General features: G+C 41.1%; 1 protein-coding gene across 1 annotated transcript in view; it reads left to right on the top strand.

Annotated features, from left to right (window-relative positions):
* PLCB1 (phospholipase C beta 1) overlaps positions 1-13662 on the top strand; it is a 521389-nt gene that overhangs the window by 316454 nt on the left and 191273 nt on the right. Inside the window, exons 5-7 of the mRNA XM_066639109.1 lie at positions 2235-2314; positions 6656-6709; positions 6954-7029. Of these exons, the coding sequence (XP_066495206.1) occupies positions 2235-2314; positions 6656-6709; positions 6954-7029 (210 nt within the window). The remainder of the gene's footprint in view (positions 1-2234; positions 2315-6655; positions 6710-6953; positions 7030-13662) is intronic.

The raw sequence follows: 13662 nt of genomic DNA, 5'->3' as shown, positions 1-13662 counted from the left end.
AGGCAATCCAATCAGCACATTATTGCCCTGGTTCCTGAACACATTGATTTATGTTGTGCGCTGCTTGAGGTTAAACATAATTAATGCTTCCCCATAAAATCAGGGGGTAAATTGTTTTTTAAAAATCTTTCTGGAATCAGCTACAGAAAGATAGTTTCCTCTGCCAAATTGCTGAGAACATGTAGTTTAGAATAGGTGTGTGCTTATTGAAAGTGCTTTTAAAATATGTAGAATGAGCACAGTTCCAAGAAAGGCACTGTTCAAATAGAAACTGTTACGTAGATACACTAATAAGCATTTGGTTGCTTATTACTTTTTACTCACTTGTTGGAGGTAAGTTTGAATTTAGTTGTTGTACTATTAGTATTCAAAGAGAACTGATATACTCTTTTGTTTCAAATCTTGCCTCTGCCATGAACTCACTTGGTGACCCTAGTCCTCTATATTTCTCAGCCTACCCTGCAACAGGGATGATATATAAATCTAGTATACATCTAGTGTATAATATACATTTTTATACTCTGTGTGTGTGAGTCACTATATATATTCCTTCCTTCCTTCCTCCAAGGAGCTCAGGATGGTACACATGGTTCCTTCCCTCTTTTGGCCTCACAACAACCCTGTGAGGTAGGTGAGATTAAGAGATAATGACTGGCCCAAGGTCGGCCAGGTATTTGAACCTGGATCTTCCAGGTGTAAGTCCAACTCCCAAACCTCTACCATACTGGCTGTCACAAATTAAGGTTGGGTTGAAATATCATGGTCTTGAATGCAGACTGCAAAATTGGCAGACATTTCGGTGATTTTGGGGGGGAGGGATCGATGTTGCAGGTTTGGGTGAAATGCACTGGAGGCCCTGTTAAGGAGCAGTAAATCAATTCTTGTTGATTTTTTAAAATATCATGGAATGACCCTATGTCATGACATAGCATTATTCAAAGGGGCAGTCTGCAGAAGACAACACACACGCAAAGAGAGAGTGAGCGAGCAGTCCTTTTCTTTAACTCAGAATTTTGCTCCAGTAACTATCAACCCTTCCAAATGTAAAAGAGATGAGATTTCATCCCCAATTTGCACCAAACTCCAAACTTTCAAAAGTTTGATTCACTCCTGTGATAATGACCATTAACTTTTTTTAGGCAGTAATATTATACACGTTTAAACAGAAGTTCATCCCATTGAATTTAGTGGGGCTTCCTTCTGAATAGAGATTCATAGACGTATGCTATGAGCTGCTCTACTGTGGTATGGCATTCCCTTCCTCTCACTTTAAGCGCAGATCATGGCTTTTATTGTGAGTAAACTAAGGGCGCAATCCTAACTTGTGCTGGAGCAGGCGAGCCAGGAGGCTTGCGCTGTATCCAGCGCAGGACTGTGGCCAGAAGTGGCTCAGCCAGAGGTAAGGGGAAACGGTTTCCCTTACCCCTGGGTAAGGGCTGCTGACCACAATGGGTCTCCTCAGATTTGCACCACCTCTGGCTTGAAGCCGCTCCATTCTCCCCGGGAACGGGGATTGGAATCCGGCATAACTGCCGGATCCCAGCCCCGTGTCCTGCTACCCGCCCATCGCCTGCCCTCCCCCTCCCAGGAACGCCTCCCTCCTCCTCCCCACCTCCCCCACAACTACCTTTTCCACTTGTGTCGGTGCAGGCGGGTCGACACAAGCAACTAAGGGGAAGCCAGCGCGGAGGCTTATGTCAGCCTACGTAGGCCGGCGCTTCTCAGAGCGCTGGCCTGGCTTCCCCATGAGGAGGCGCAAGCATGCTTTACGGCATGTTTGTGACCATCCTAGGCCAGCCCAAGTCCCTAACTGCAAGTTAGGATTGCGCCCTGAGTTCGGTTTCAGCTCGGGCTTTGGGATGCAGACAGCCTTATTTACCTTGATTGATGACATGCACCGACTGGACAGGGGGAGTATGTCCCTGTTGGTTCTGTTGGATCTTTCAGCGGCCTTTGCTGCCATCAACCATTATGTCCTTCTGCACTGACTGACCAAATTCAGGCTTGGAGGTTCTGTTTTGCAGTAGTTCTGCTCTTTCCTGAGAGATCAGACTCTGATGGTGATCATCAACTGATTATCTTTTTGGCCACTGTTCTACTAGCATCAGTGGTTTTCATAAAATTGGGAGTATATAGTGCTGTCCACTTGGATTACCTGTGGTTGGTTGAAAATAAATGTGATTCCTCTCTCTCTCTCTCTCTCTCTCTCTCTCTCTCTCTCTCTCTCTCTTTAGGAATGGTCAGAGGAGGTCTTCAGTCTGGCAACAAACCTCCTGGCACAGAACATGTCAAGGGAGGCTTTTCTGGAAAAAGCGTAAGTGAGAAAGCACTTATTGCTGAGTGTGTTCCTTCTGTTTGTGTGGGTCTGTTTCCTTTTTCTTTGTTATATTGATTTCTGCCCATTGTTTATACGTTGATGGGCTGCTGCTTGTATAAACAGGCTTTTTCCTCTTTCACAACGAAGTGCAAACCTTCATGTAGGCTGCTCACGTTCTAGATACGTAGTGTAAGTTTAGTGGGTCCCTTTTTGGGAGAAGGGCGGGATAAAAATAAAGTTTTATTATTATTATTATTATTATTATTATTATTAAACAAAATAACTGTGTGTATGGAAAGCTCCTTTGTCTTGAAAAAAAATGCCCTTCATATCTGAACCCTTTTTTTTGAGTTATCGAGGACCAATCACTATTGGAAGGGCACGTTTGGAAACTTTGCGTGGCCTTCTACTCATGCAAAGTAGCTACTGCTTTGCAGAGATCTCAGAACTAGCATTATATTTTCATGCAATGCATTTTCAGTGTAGCCTGTTTAAACATTTTTATCCACAAGTAAATGAACTGTTGTATTTTGTGCCTTATTAGCCATAATTACATTAGCATAAATTACTTTATTTCCAAGATCTGTCAATGTATAAATTAAAAAGGATTGAGGGGAGAGAAGGAAGACTTCAGAATGCCTATTGCTTCTGTCTGCAACATATGTTCTAGTTAACAAAACTGAGAACATAAGAAAAGACCTGCTGGATCAGGCCAAAGGCTCACCTATTCCAGGATCCTGTTTCTCACTGTGGCCCACGAGCTGCTTCTGGAAAGCCCACAAATGGAAGAGAAAGGCATACTTCTCTTCTGCCATTGCTCCCTTGCAAGTGGTAATTAAGAGGCATACTGCCACTGAACCCAGAGGCAGCACACAGCTCTCATGATTAGTAGCCGTTGATAGACCTGTTCCCCATGAATTTGTCCAATCTCCTTTTAAGGTACTCCAAGCTAGTAGCAATCACCACACCTTGTGGCAATAATTTTGCAGACTAATGATTTTACTAACCAGATTTTACTTGTTGTTTGATTTTTCTTTGTAAACCGCTTTGTGAACTTTTCATTGAAAAGCGGTATATAAATACTGTTGATGATGATGATGATGATGATGATGATGATGATGATGATGATGATGATGATGATGATGATGATGATGATGAACTCTTGGAAGAAATGCCTCCTTTTGTCTATCCCTCAGTCATTTTTAAGGAATGACCCCCTGGTTCTAGTTATTGTGAGCAAGGAAGAAAAACTTACCCTTATCTACACAATTGAGTTCTGTAAGTCTCAATCATGTCCTCCCTTAATTTACTTTTTCTGAGCTTAAAAAGCTTCATACATTGTAACCTTATCTCATAAACCCTCTGATAATTTTGGTTGCCTTCTTTTGCACTGTTTTAATTCTACAAATGGATTGATATGGCAATACAGGAGGCCCCCATATCCGCAGATTCACTTATCCGCAGATCACATCTGGGGGCCCCCAGCATGCACACCCCCGCGTGCCCCCCCCCCGCTTATAAGCTCAGCAGAGGCCAAAGACATCAGAAAGAAACCAGAAGTGACGTTTTTATTATCTTATAAGGCATTGGGAGCCCTTCAGTGTTTTCATTGAGTGGCTCCACCTTCTTTGTGTGTGATAATGGTGTTTGCCCAAAGGTTTGGTTAGCAAGTAGTCAAGGTAGCAGGTGAGACGTTGGTGTCAAAAATTTATGTTGATTATTAGAATTTGAAATGTATTTCAGTCTTCTGTTGTATGTGAAGGGCGTGTTAAGATCTTGGCACTGCTGACTAAGATAATGAAAATTTAATTTGGTGTTTTTACAGTGCTATCTGTTCTTAGTCAAACAATGGTCTGATACATTATTTTCACTTCCGCCTCTTAATCTCTAGCACTTCTGCATTCAGTAGGGGAAAACTGTAAATCTGTTCAGTTGAGGTTTATGGACATGATGTGTTGATTCTGGGGGCTTTGGAACAAAAGTTCAAAGTGCATTGATGAGAAATCCTGGGAAAAAATAGCAAGGTAGGGTGTGTGTGTGTGTGTGTGAAATTAAAGAAGAAATAGTTAAATAAATTGTGCCCAAAAGCATACAGTTGGTTAATGCTTGGGGAAGCACCAAATTATGGTGAAAAGGGGTCTACACAGCATATCACATGCTCTCACTTCTTGAGCTTCCAGGGCATAGGAGAGCCTTCGTTTTAGCTAGATGGAGAGTTCTCCCCTCAGCATTTGTTGAGGGTTGCTACAGAAAGATCCCTATCCCTGAAAGGGTCTGCCCATGTGGCTCAGGTGAGGTGGAAACAATTGAACACGTTCTGTTTCACTGCTCATTTTATCAGAGGATACATGCTAAGTTTATTACTCCCCTGATTAGGAAATTATCAGGCCTTCCTGATGAGGAGATAGCCAAGAAGCTTCTTAAGGGAGCGAACCCGTAGTCAACAAGGTGGAGTGCTAGTTCCTTGGCAGTCACATGCAAACCTGCAAGGGTATCATTAGTTATGAGAAAAAATTCTAATGATAACCTTTTCTGTCTTCCTGTTTTTCTAGGATGTGTACTTAACTGATAAAAATTTTAAAATTTTGTTTGATACAGGCAATGTTGCTGTGTTCTGTTTATGCTGGTCTTTGACCTTATTAATAAATTGACATGACATGGCATAGCACATGCAAGTGTATGTAGCAAATCATCATGCCACAGATGTATCTATATTTTTAAGAGATGTTCAGGAGTGTGGAATTAGTGTGCAGGTGTGTGTGTGCGTGTGTGTGTGTGTTTGTGTGTGTGTGTTTTTGGGGGGTCTTTTCCTTGTCACTGCTTCTCCTCTCCATATTCCTCCGAAATACCATTCTCTGTCTCGCACTTACTCCCTCCCACTGGTGCAGGGTGTAGATTTGCTCTTTAGTCTTGATGAGAGCTTTATGAGAAAGGAGCTGCATTAGGGCTCTGATTGCAAACTAGTCTGACGAAAAAGAGCTGGGTGTTCTGGCTTACGCTTCCCTGGGAAAATACGTGTGTACTTATATTACCAGCATTTGTCAAATTGCCTGATGATGTGACTGGATTAGTAGATATTCTCTGCCAAGAAAACGACAACTTTCATTCCAGCTCTTAATTTAGTAACTCTGTTGTTTGACTTGCTTGGCTGACCCCTCTCTCCCACCTGTATATCTTGCAAAAATTAACCGTAGGTGAGTAGAGGCGATGTGTGTTGGAAACACGTTGCTTCCTTTTCCTTCCTCTCCTTTTCAACAAAGTTCTCCCAAACCTTCATAGCTTAGAGCATTAAAAATGATATTCCATTGAACAGATATTGTAGCTTGTCACAATTCGAGACTAAATTCTTCCCCTTTTCACCCTCCTGCCTTTGGAATTGGAAGATGCACTCACGCAGCTTCTGAGCCCTGACTATTAGGTGATAGGCTAGAAGTTTGACACTTCCATTGCGGTTCAACTGTTGTAGAGCCTTTTGATAATGTATAACTGTGAATAGGAATAGATCAAAAATGAAAAATGCCAAAGTACTATAGCTGTTCATGTGAATCTGTAATGACAAAGTGTTGACAGTCTTTCATATTCCAGGAGGTTGGTGTTGTACTTAGTGATGGCATGAAGCTTTCTATTGCTATCTATGTAATAAGTAGTGCCCTTTATTTTTTTCTCCCAGTTCTGTGGGAAACAATTAATGTTTGAGCAGCTTCAACATTGTGTAGCAAAGTTGGTGGGGATTGCATGCATGCCTCTTTTCCACATGTATTGTGCATGCTCACCCATTGCAATGATAGTTCTGGGTGGAGAGCTCTTGAGATCATCTGTGTCCACGTGGTTGGGTCATTTAAAATTTCTCCTAGCCACATGGGAGCTATTCACAGGCAAGTGTTCTCCACTTGGGTAGGAGAATGTCTAAATGGTGACTCTTTTCAACAAAACTTTGAGGCATAAAATTCGGTTTAAAAAAAACAAACTGTGGGTGCATGAGCTTGTATCAGGCCATTAACCTCTCACGTGAACCGAGTGTAGTTTTGAAGAGGGCTATAAAACAAACTAATCTTGGTTAACTTTCATGTTTGATTTGCCTCCCGAAGGGGTCTTGAGATCTCTGTCAAAATCTCACTCGGGAATGTCATTATAAGTAAAGATAACTCGCTTGAGAAGCAAGATGTTAAGCTTTTCTTGGAAATAGTGATTTGTGAGAGATTATAAATTTTGCCTTCCAAATAACACCGTTAAAGGCTTATTTTGTGGTCAGCATTGTGAAAAATTGTAATATTGTTTTTAAAAAGTACTAATATTGTAGTTGTCATGATTTTTGATAAGCACATTCTTCTCCTCTAGATACACAAAACTTAAACTACAAGTTACTACAGACGGACGAATTCCCTTGAAGAAGTAAGTTTCTCCCCCCCCCCTTGGGTTGGGTTATCTTTGGCCATTTGGAAGATTTCATGTCATTGGGGAAAGAGTCCAGGGTCCAGAGGCTGGGGCGTCACAATGCCCTAGTTTTAGAAACCTAGCCTATAGTATTCAGGACAGGTATCCCCCTACTTTTTGATTTAATCAACACTGGTGGTGGAGGATAGGATTGGGGCCTCAGAATCAGTGAAGATACTGACTCTATTTTTGTATTTTGCAGCATTTATCGTTTGTTCTCCGCAGACAGAAAACGTGTTGAGACTGCATTGGAAGCTTGTAGCCTTCCGTCTGCCAGGGTAAGCAATGAAATCCTCTTCCTGTCACGAGAGGTTGGCTTAACTTTCATTTTGGTATTGCCCAACCCATCCACTGTCAGTTCTAGTCTTTCTCTTCTTAAATGCTGATGAGCTTGTGTTTGGGCCCGAAGCTGTATAGTGGTCACTCAGTCATTCAGGAGTGATTCAGACTTGGCAGATGTTATGTCACTATATGTTTCATATGCAGTTACTAGACACTGGCCGCTGTTGTGTGGATAGCCTTGGGTTTGAAGAAGGAAAATATGTCAGAAATCAGCAGGAGTGTAGATATTCCAAAAAGCTGTGTTCTTTCTTTGACTGTCATGTCATCAAGTTCCTATGAAATTGGAAGCCCTCTTTTTCAAGGGCTCCCCAAGAGCTTCTGAAATCTTCTCCTCGGGTTAAGTGAAGCTGCTGCAGGGAGAAGAATCTCGGCAGAGCCAAAAGCTCTTAAAGAGAGTAGTGGACTGTTTCACAGCTTGCCCACAGCTGTTATGCAAATTTAGGAGCATGAACAACTGAGCACCTTACAGAAAAGCTAAGTAGAGCAAAAATCAGTGAAGAACATAGAAGTTAAAATGATGCCACATATTAAGAACTATGACCAAGAGAGGATTTATTTTGCCCTCTGGATTTACTGTTTTGATGGATGAAGATGAGTTGAGAATATATTTTCATTGTAGTTTGCTTAATAGCATTTAAGGTGGAGAAAATAGAACTTGCTTTTGAGCCACGTTAAGCATGAACAGTTTTCTAATAATACAAAAAATGATGGTGCAACTTCAACTCTTAATTGGAATACTTGAGGAAAGCCCCCTGGCTTGTTCTGTAAATAAAATTTGTGTTGATGGAGAATAAGTAATAAACCTACTTGTCCTAAAACTATAAAGCAGGAAGGTAAACTATCTACCTAACATGCAACAAGCAACACTCTCTTGAGTAAGTCTCCAAATGTTATCTATTCAGAACTCCTTTGAAATGTGTTGAAGGGGGTGATTCCAAAATGACAAGAATCTAGTTAGCCACTAAAGAGATTGTTGGACTCATTGATGGGTGGGTGAATAGTCAGGCAAGTAGAAATCTGTTTGGGGACTGTTGCAGCATAACAGCTTAAGAGTGTCGATTTCCAGGGGAAGAGTTTAGACTTGTCAAATGAGTCCACTGGCAAAATGCTGTTGATGCTTTGTTAGTGCTTTCCCAAAATACTGGAAAAGCTGATTTAAATGAACCACAATTGAATAAACGGGTAACTTCTGGAGAAAAGATTTGGAGATGATGCTTGGTAACTGCTTGTGGGGATGGGGGGAGAATATTCTGCAAACTGGCATTTAGAATTTAATGAGATATGCAGTTGCTGAATATTGTACAGCTACATTTTTCCACATTTCACTCAAAAAAAATCTTTAGCTTGTTGATGTGAACAAATCATAGGACCAGATACTTTTTTTTTTTTTTTTAAAGGATGCCTTTGAAGTTTGGCAGTTTTCCAATGGATCTGAAGGCTGGAGCATGTTATAATGAGCTCTGGTAGCACTTCCATTATTGCGAAATGGACAAGAACTGCCACCTTATTTTATTTATTTATGAGTTGCCTTTCTATTTGGACAGCATGCAAGGTTACATATAAAATTATTCAGGATTATAGGCACTCACAAGGTGCTGTACTCATAACTTTACCTTAAATAGACTACCTCCTCACTGGCATGTAAGCCATCCAGACAAGCAATATCTCCCCCCGCTGCTCATGTGCCAAATATATGGACTGTGCATATATGACCTTTATGTGCATGTAAGGACTGTACACCTGAGCGATTGCATCTTTGAATTGACTTTTAGGCTGTGTCTGTGTTTATAAACTATTGTCTGAAATAACCCCCTTCGCTTTCCCATCCCTTTCATGGCTACAGGACATCATCATGAAGGACAGGAGCAGCAGAACATAATGCTTTTATCCTTACTCTGTTATGATCTTGGTAGGAAGTAATGAGGAAACATTAAAAAAATGTGCTCTGCAGCAGTGAGGAGTGCAGTTTTCAACAGCACCAGGACCTCACAAAGATGTCATCTCCATAGACCTCATGCCATGTATGCAGTTACATTAGCAAGCCTGAACCTTATTTTTGAAATTCACTTTGTGCTCATTAGTGAGAACCAAATTAATATAGTGATAAGTTTTTGAAAGGTTTTTTCCTATGGTTTGCACTTTGTGTCATTTAGATTGTGTTAAGAAGCAGGTGCCCAGACAAAAACAACAGGAAGCGCAACCCCAGTCTGACTGTTGTAAAGAGGTAGTAATTGGGGGGGGGGGGCAGTGTTCAAAAACCACACAGAGAAACATTGAAAAAATGGTTGTCTCCCTCTGGGAAGCATAAAATAATAAATAAGTAGCAATTAATTGATGCAAAAACCGTGTTCACACTGGAGAAGCTTTTCCAACTGCTAATTGTGGTCTAATAGTTTGAGGGAGCTTTAGATGCTAAAAAAGAAAATTAGGGCACAATTCTTTCCTTTTAAAAAGGAAAATGGATTTAAAAAATGAGCTAGTTAAAGGGAAGTGTAGAAGGTAGAAAATGTTCAACTTTTATTGTTTATAATAGTTCTATTATGGCTTTCCACCACAGTTTTCAAGGTGATTTACAATATTATTTAGAATGTCTTTATTCTGTGATGAATTATGCAAATAATAAGCACATCCAAGTGCATCTGCAGCAGCAAAGTTTAATGACCAGTTGCACTAAGGGTCATGAAGTATCCATTGTTAACCTAGCTGCCTGAAAGCCATCGAAGCAAGCACCAATCAAATGGATTTGAGGAGATTGTGCTTCCCCAAAAATGCAATCACTGAGGAGGCTGTGTCTCTAATAGGCACCTGCTTCTGCCTGAAGATGGGCATACTCAGAACCTGATCTCTGATGAGTTCCTGGCAATTGGGTATATTCATATAGAAGGAGACAGTCACCACATTTTGGAGATTCAGCGATAGTTATGGTTGGGGGGATGACGATGACAAAACAGTAGATAATGTTCAGGCTTGTGGGTGGGTGGTTTGTGGCAGCAGCAGTGATTTTTTTTTTGGGGGGGGGGGGTCAACATTTACAACTTCTGCTGTTGGTGGCACCACTAGAAGTGCTACTTGTCTCCACCTGGCTGCAGAGTTCCTAATTCAGATCCAAATTATGGAAATCTGCGGCCAGATCTTTCTTTCCCCCCCAGAAAAAGCTGAAAATGACAAATCCACCAAAGATGATTAATGGGACTTCATGCAGTGATGTCAATTTGCAGAGCCAGATTGAATAGCACCCACAAACTGTGGATGTGATCCTTTGGGAGAAATGCATCACCCATAATTTCTTGGGTAGCTGTGATAATAACCAATCGTACTTTGGTTTTTTTAGGATTAACAATCAGTTTCTCAAACCCCGTGCAGCCCATTACTGATGCTAGGTACCTATTCAGAAGTCTTGTAACCTCAGTTGGATTTGTTGAAAAGGAGAAATGGAGCTGAGTAGCAATTACATACTGATGATACTTCGTTCGTTCAACCTTTATTTGGCATAAATATTTGGTAAATAAGGTCTCTGAACAGATACCATACCGAGAATAGAGACCTAAGCAATACACAGATATATATACATAATGTACACACAAATACATACAAACATGACATTATACACACGTGCATATATTATTTAAAAAACAGAAAACAGCCAATTACAGACTTTGCCAGGATGTGATCTACTCAATGGTTACTTGGGGCCAATAGCTTGACTCGGTTCAAGTTAGTCAGGTTTAGAAACTGTGCAACGGAAAGGGTTATTTGCTCATCGTCACCCCCCAGAAGGTATTGAATTATAGCATTTTCTGAAAGCCCTGTTTTAGCACTGAGCAAGGGAGAGAGAAATTGATGACTTAGCGTTTGATATTTAGGATAGTGCAGCATAATGTGTATAGATGATTCTACGTACTTCGCCTAAGAAGCAGTTACACTAACGGTATCCCCTGGAGGCATTTCTAAGTCTGCCGAGTAGGTCATTAGAGGGGGTCACATTACAATATGCCAGGGTGAAAGCCCTCCTCTCCGGAGGGCGTACTAGGAGGGACAGATATTTTAGTTGTTGACCAAATGAAATTTTAAGTTGGAAATTCAGCAGGGAACATTTTTTTTTGTGCTGCGCCTAAAATCTCTTGCCTCTTTATGTCATGTAGTCTGGTTGTCATAAGCCTGATAATAACCTCAGAAGAGGGAGCCCCTCGTAGATCAACCTCATCCCATCTGTTGGGTTTTTTTATAGAACAGGGCTAGGCAAGGAATTATCATTGGATCGGCCAACAGCCCCTCTAGCAGCAAATCACGATTGGCCCTGAAAAAGACTTTGGCCAGTATTTTAAAAAACTGGACCATGCATGTAGCTCCAACCTATGTTGACCTGACTCCAGGCAGAGTGCTGCATATGGAACACAATGCGGTAAGCCAAAAATTTTGTAAAGGCATTTAAACGGGACCCTTTCAATTGTATCATTTAATGCTGGCATCCATACAGGGATGCCATATAAAATTTGGGATATGACTTTGGCATTAAAAGTTTGCAAAGCAGCTGGTACAAATCAGTTGCTCCAAGAAAAGAAAAAATGAGTGATGGCTTGGACAGTTGGTTTGGATGAACTAATTGCAATCGAACGATGGGAGGACTAGGAATGTTTATAATGAAACCAAAGGCCAAGGTACTGGAATTCCTTGACCTGCTGTATTAGTTTTCCATTGAAAAGCCAAGACTGTGTTTCCATGAGTTCCCAAAAACCACTATTTTGAACTTTTCATAATTCATCTGCAGAGAGTTAGTTGCAAGATATTCAATACAGGCTTTAACCAGTCTTCGTAGGTCTATTTTTGTACGGGAGATTAGAGCAGTGTCATCAGCATATAAAAGTAAAGGAATGTCCACCGATCCCAATTTGGGACAATGCATGTCAAACTTTGTTAGGAAGGGGGCCAAGTCGTTGATGAAAAGAATAAACAAAATGGGTGCCAGCACGCAACCCTGCTTGACCCCCTTGTTGATTGGGATTGGAGCTAATAGGTGACCCTGTAGAGATAATTTCACTAGGCAAGAGGTATTTAGGTGGAGGACACAAATTAATTCTAATAATCTTGTATCGAGTCCCATCTTCTCAAGTTTTTCCCAGAGTTTGTCTTTATCAATAGACTTGAAGGCTGACTTTAGGTCCAGAAATGCCACATAAAGTCAATATTTATTTTGAGTCACCTGTTTGAAAATTAAGTGGGACAATATTACACAGTGGTCGATTGTGGACTTGTTTGGGCTTAAGCCTGCTTGTTCTGGGCCTATGATGTTGTGATCAGATATCCAGGAAGAGAGTTTCCTCAGTAAATGGGGATGCGTACATTTTCCCTGCAACATCCAGACGGCTTATTGGCCTGTAACTGGAAGGAAGGTTCTTATTTCCTTTTTTGAAAATAGGGACCAAAATAGATCTAGTCCAGAATTCTGGAATTACTCCAAATTTATCAATTCTTGTAAATAATTCCACAATGATTGGGGCCCACCAATCTGGCGCTGCTTTATAGATATCTGATGGAATTGCATCTGGGCCAGCTGCTTTACCCTGTTTCAGCTGGTTAATAATTGAGATGACCTCATCCACTGAGACTGTGGGCCAGTCTGGGAGGTCTGGCAGGATATGTGCCTTAACAACAGAGATAGATTTAGATTCGGCAAAAAAAAATTGATTTAGAATGTGTTTCCCACAGATTAGCAAAAATTGTGGTAATACCGATTGGCTCTTTATGAAAACAGCCTGATATTATTTGCCAAAAACTCTTGACATTTTTAGATCTAACAGCATTAATTAAGAGTGACCATCTTGCTTCTGCAATGTGATGGATTGAAACTCTAACAGCATCCTTCAGGTGGGCAGTCAGCTTGAAATATTGGTGTGAACATGGTCTGCTATTAGTATCTCTGAATTTTTTAAAAGTGCTGTGAACTGCAGTTTTCAGAGATAAGCAGATCTGATCCATCTTGGTAGAATCATCTCTCCAATCCTCAGCTCTTCAGGGTGAAGGGATATGACCTAATGTATTCAAGAGAGTGGATATTAGGTCCTCAAAAAAGAAGATAATCCCTGGTTGATCCAAAGTAGACAACTGAGGGATTTCCTTTGTTTGTATCAATGCACAAAATGAATCCTTAATCTGGGTCCCATTTAATTCTTTTTGTTATGCTTGAGTAGCCAGCTTCCTCCTGGATGTTAGCGTTATGATAACAATTTGGAAAATAAGCTAAATCACACATCATAAGAACAGCCCCACTGGATCAGGCCATAGGCCCATCTAGTCCAGCTTCCTGTATCTCACAGCGGCCCACCAAATGCCCCAGGGAGCACACCAGATAACAAGAGACCTCATCCTGGTAGGAGACATCAGAGGTAGGTGGTCACTAGAATGAGGGTATCCAACACAAAAGTTAGCTATCTGTGGAAGGAGTTGAGGGGGGACCGAAATGTAATCAATGACACTTGCCCCCTAGATGAGATGTGAGTGAATTCTCCATTATCGCCCAATACATCTAGGCCATTCAGCAAAATAGGGCCATAGGTAATACAGAACTTGGC

The sequence above is a fragment of the Tiliqua scincoides genome, chromosome 1, assembly GCF_035046505.1.
Source record: "Tiliqua scincoides isolate rTilSci1 chromosome 1, rTilSci1.hap2, whole genome shotgun sequence".
Classification (NCBI taxonomy): Eukaryota; Metazoa; Chordata; class Lepidosauria; order Squamata; family Scincidae; genus Tiliqua; species Tiliqua scincoides.
Note: the sequence above shows the minus strand (reverse complement) of the source record. Positions and strands in the feature narration are given on the sequence as shown.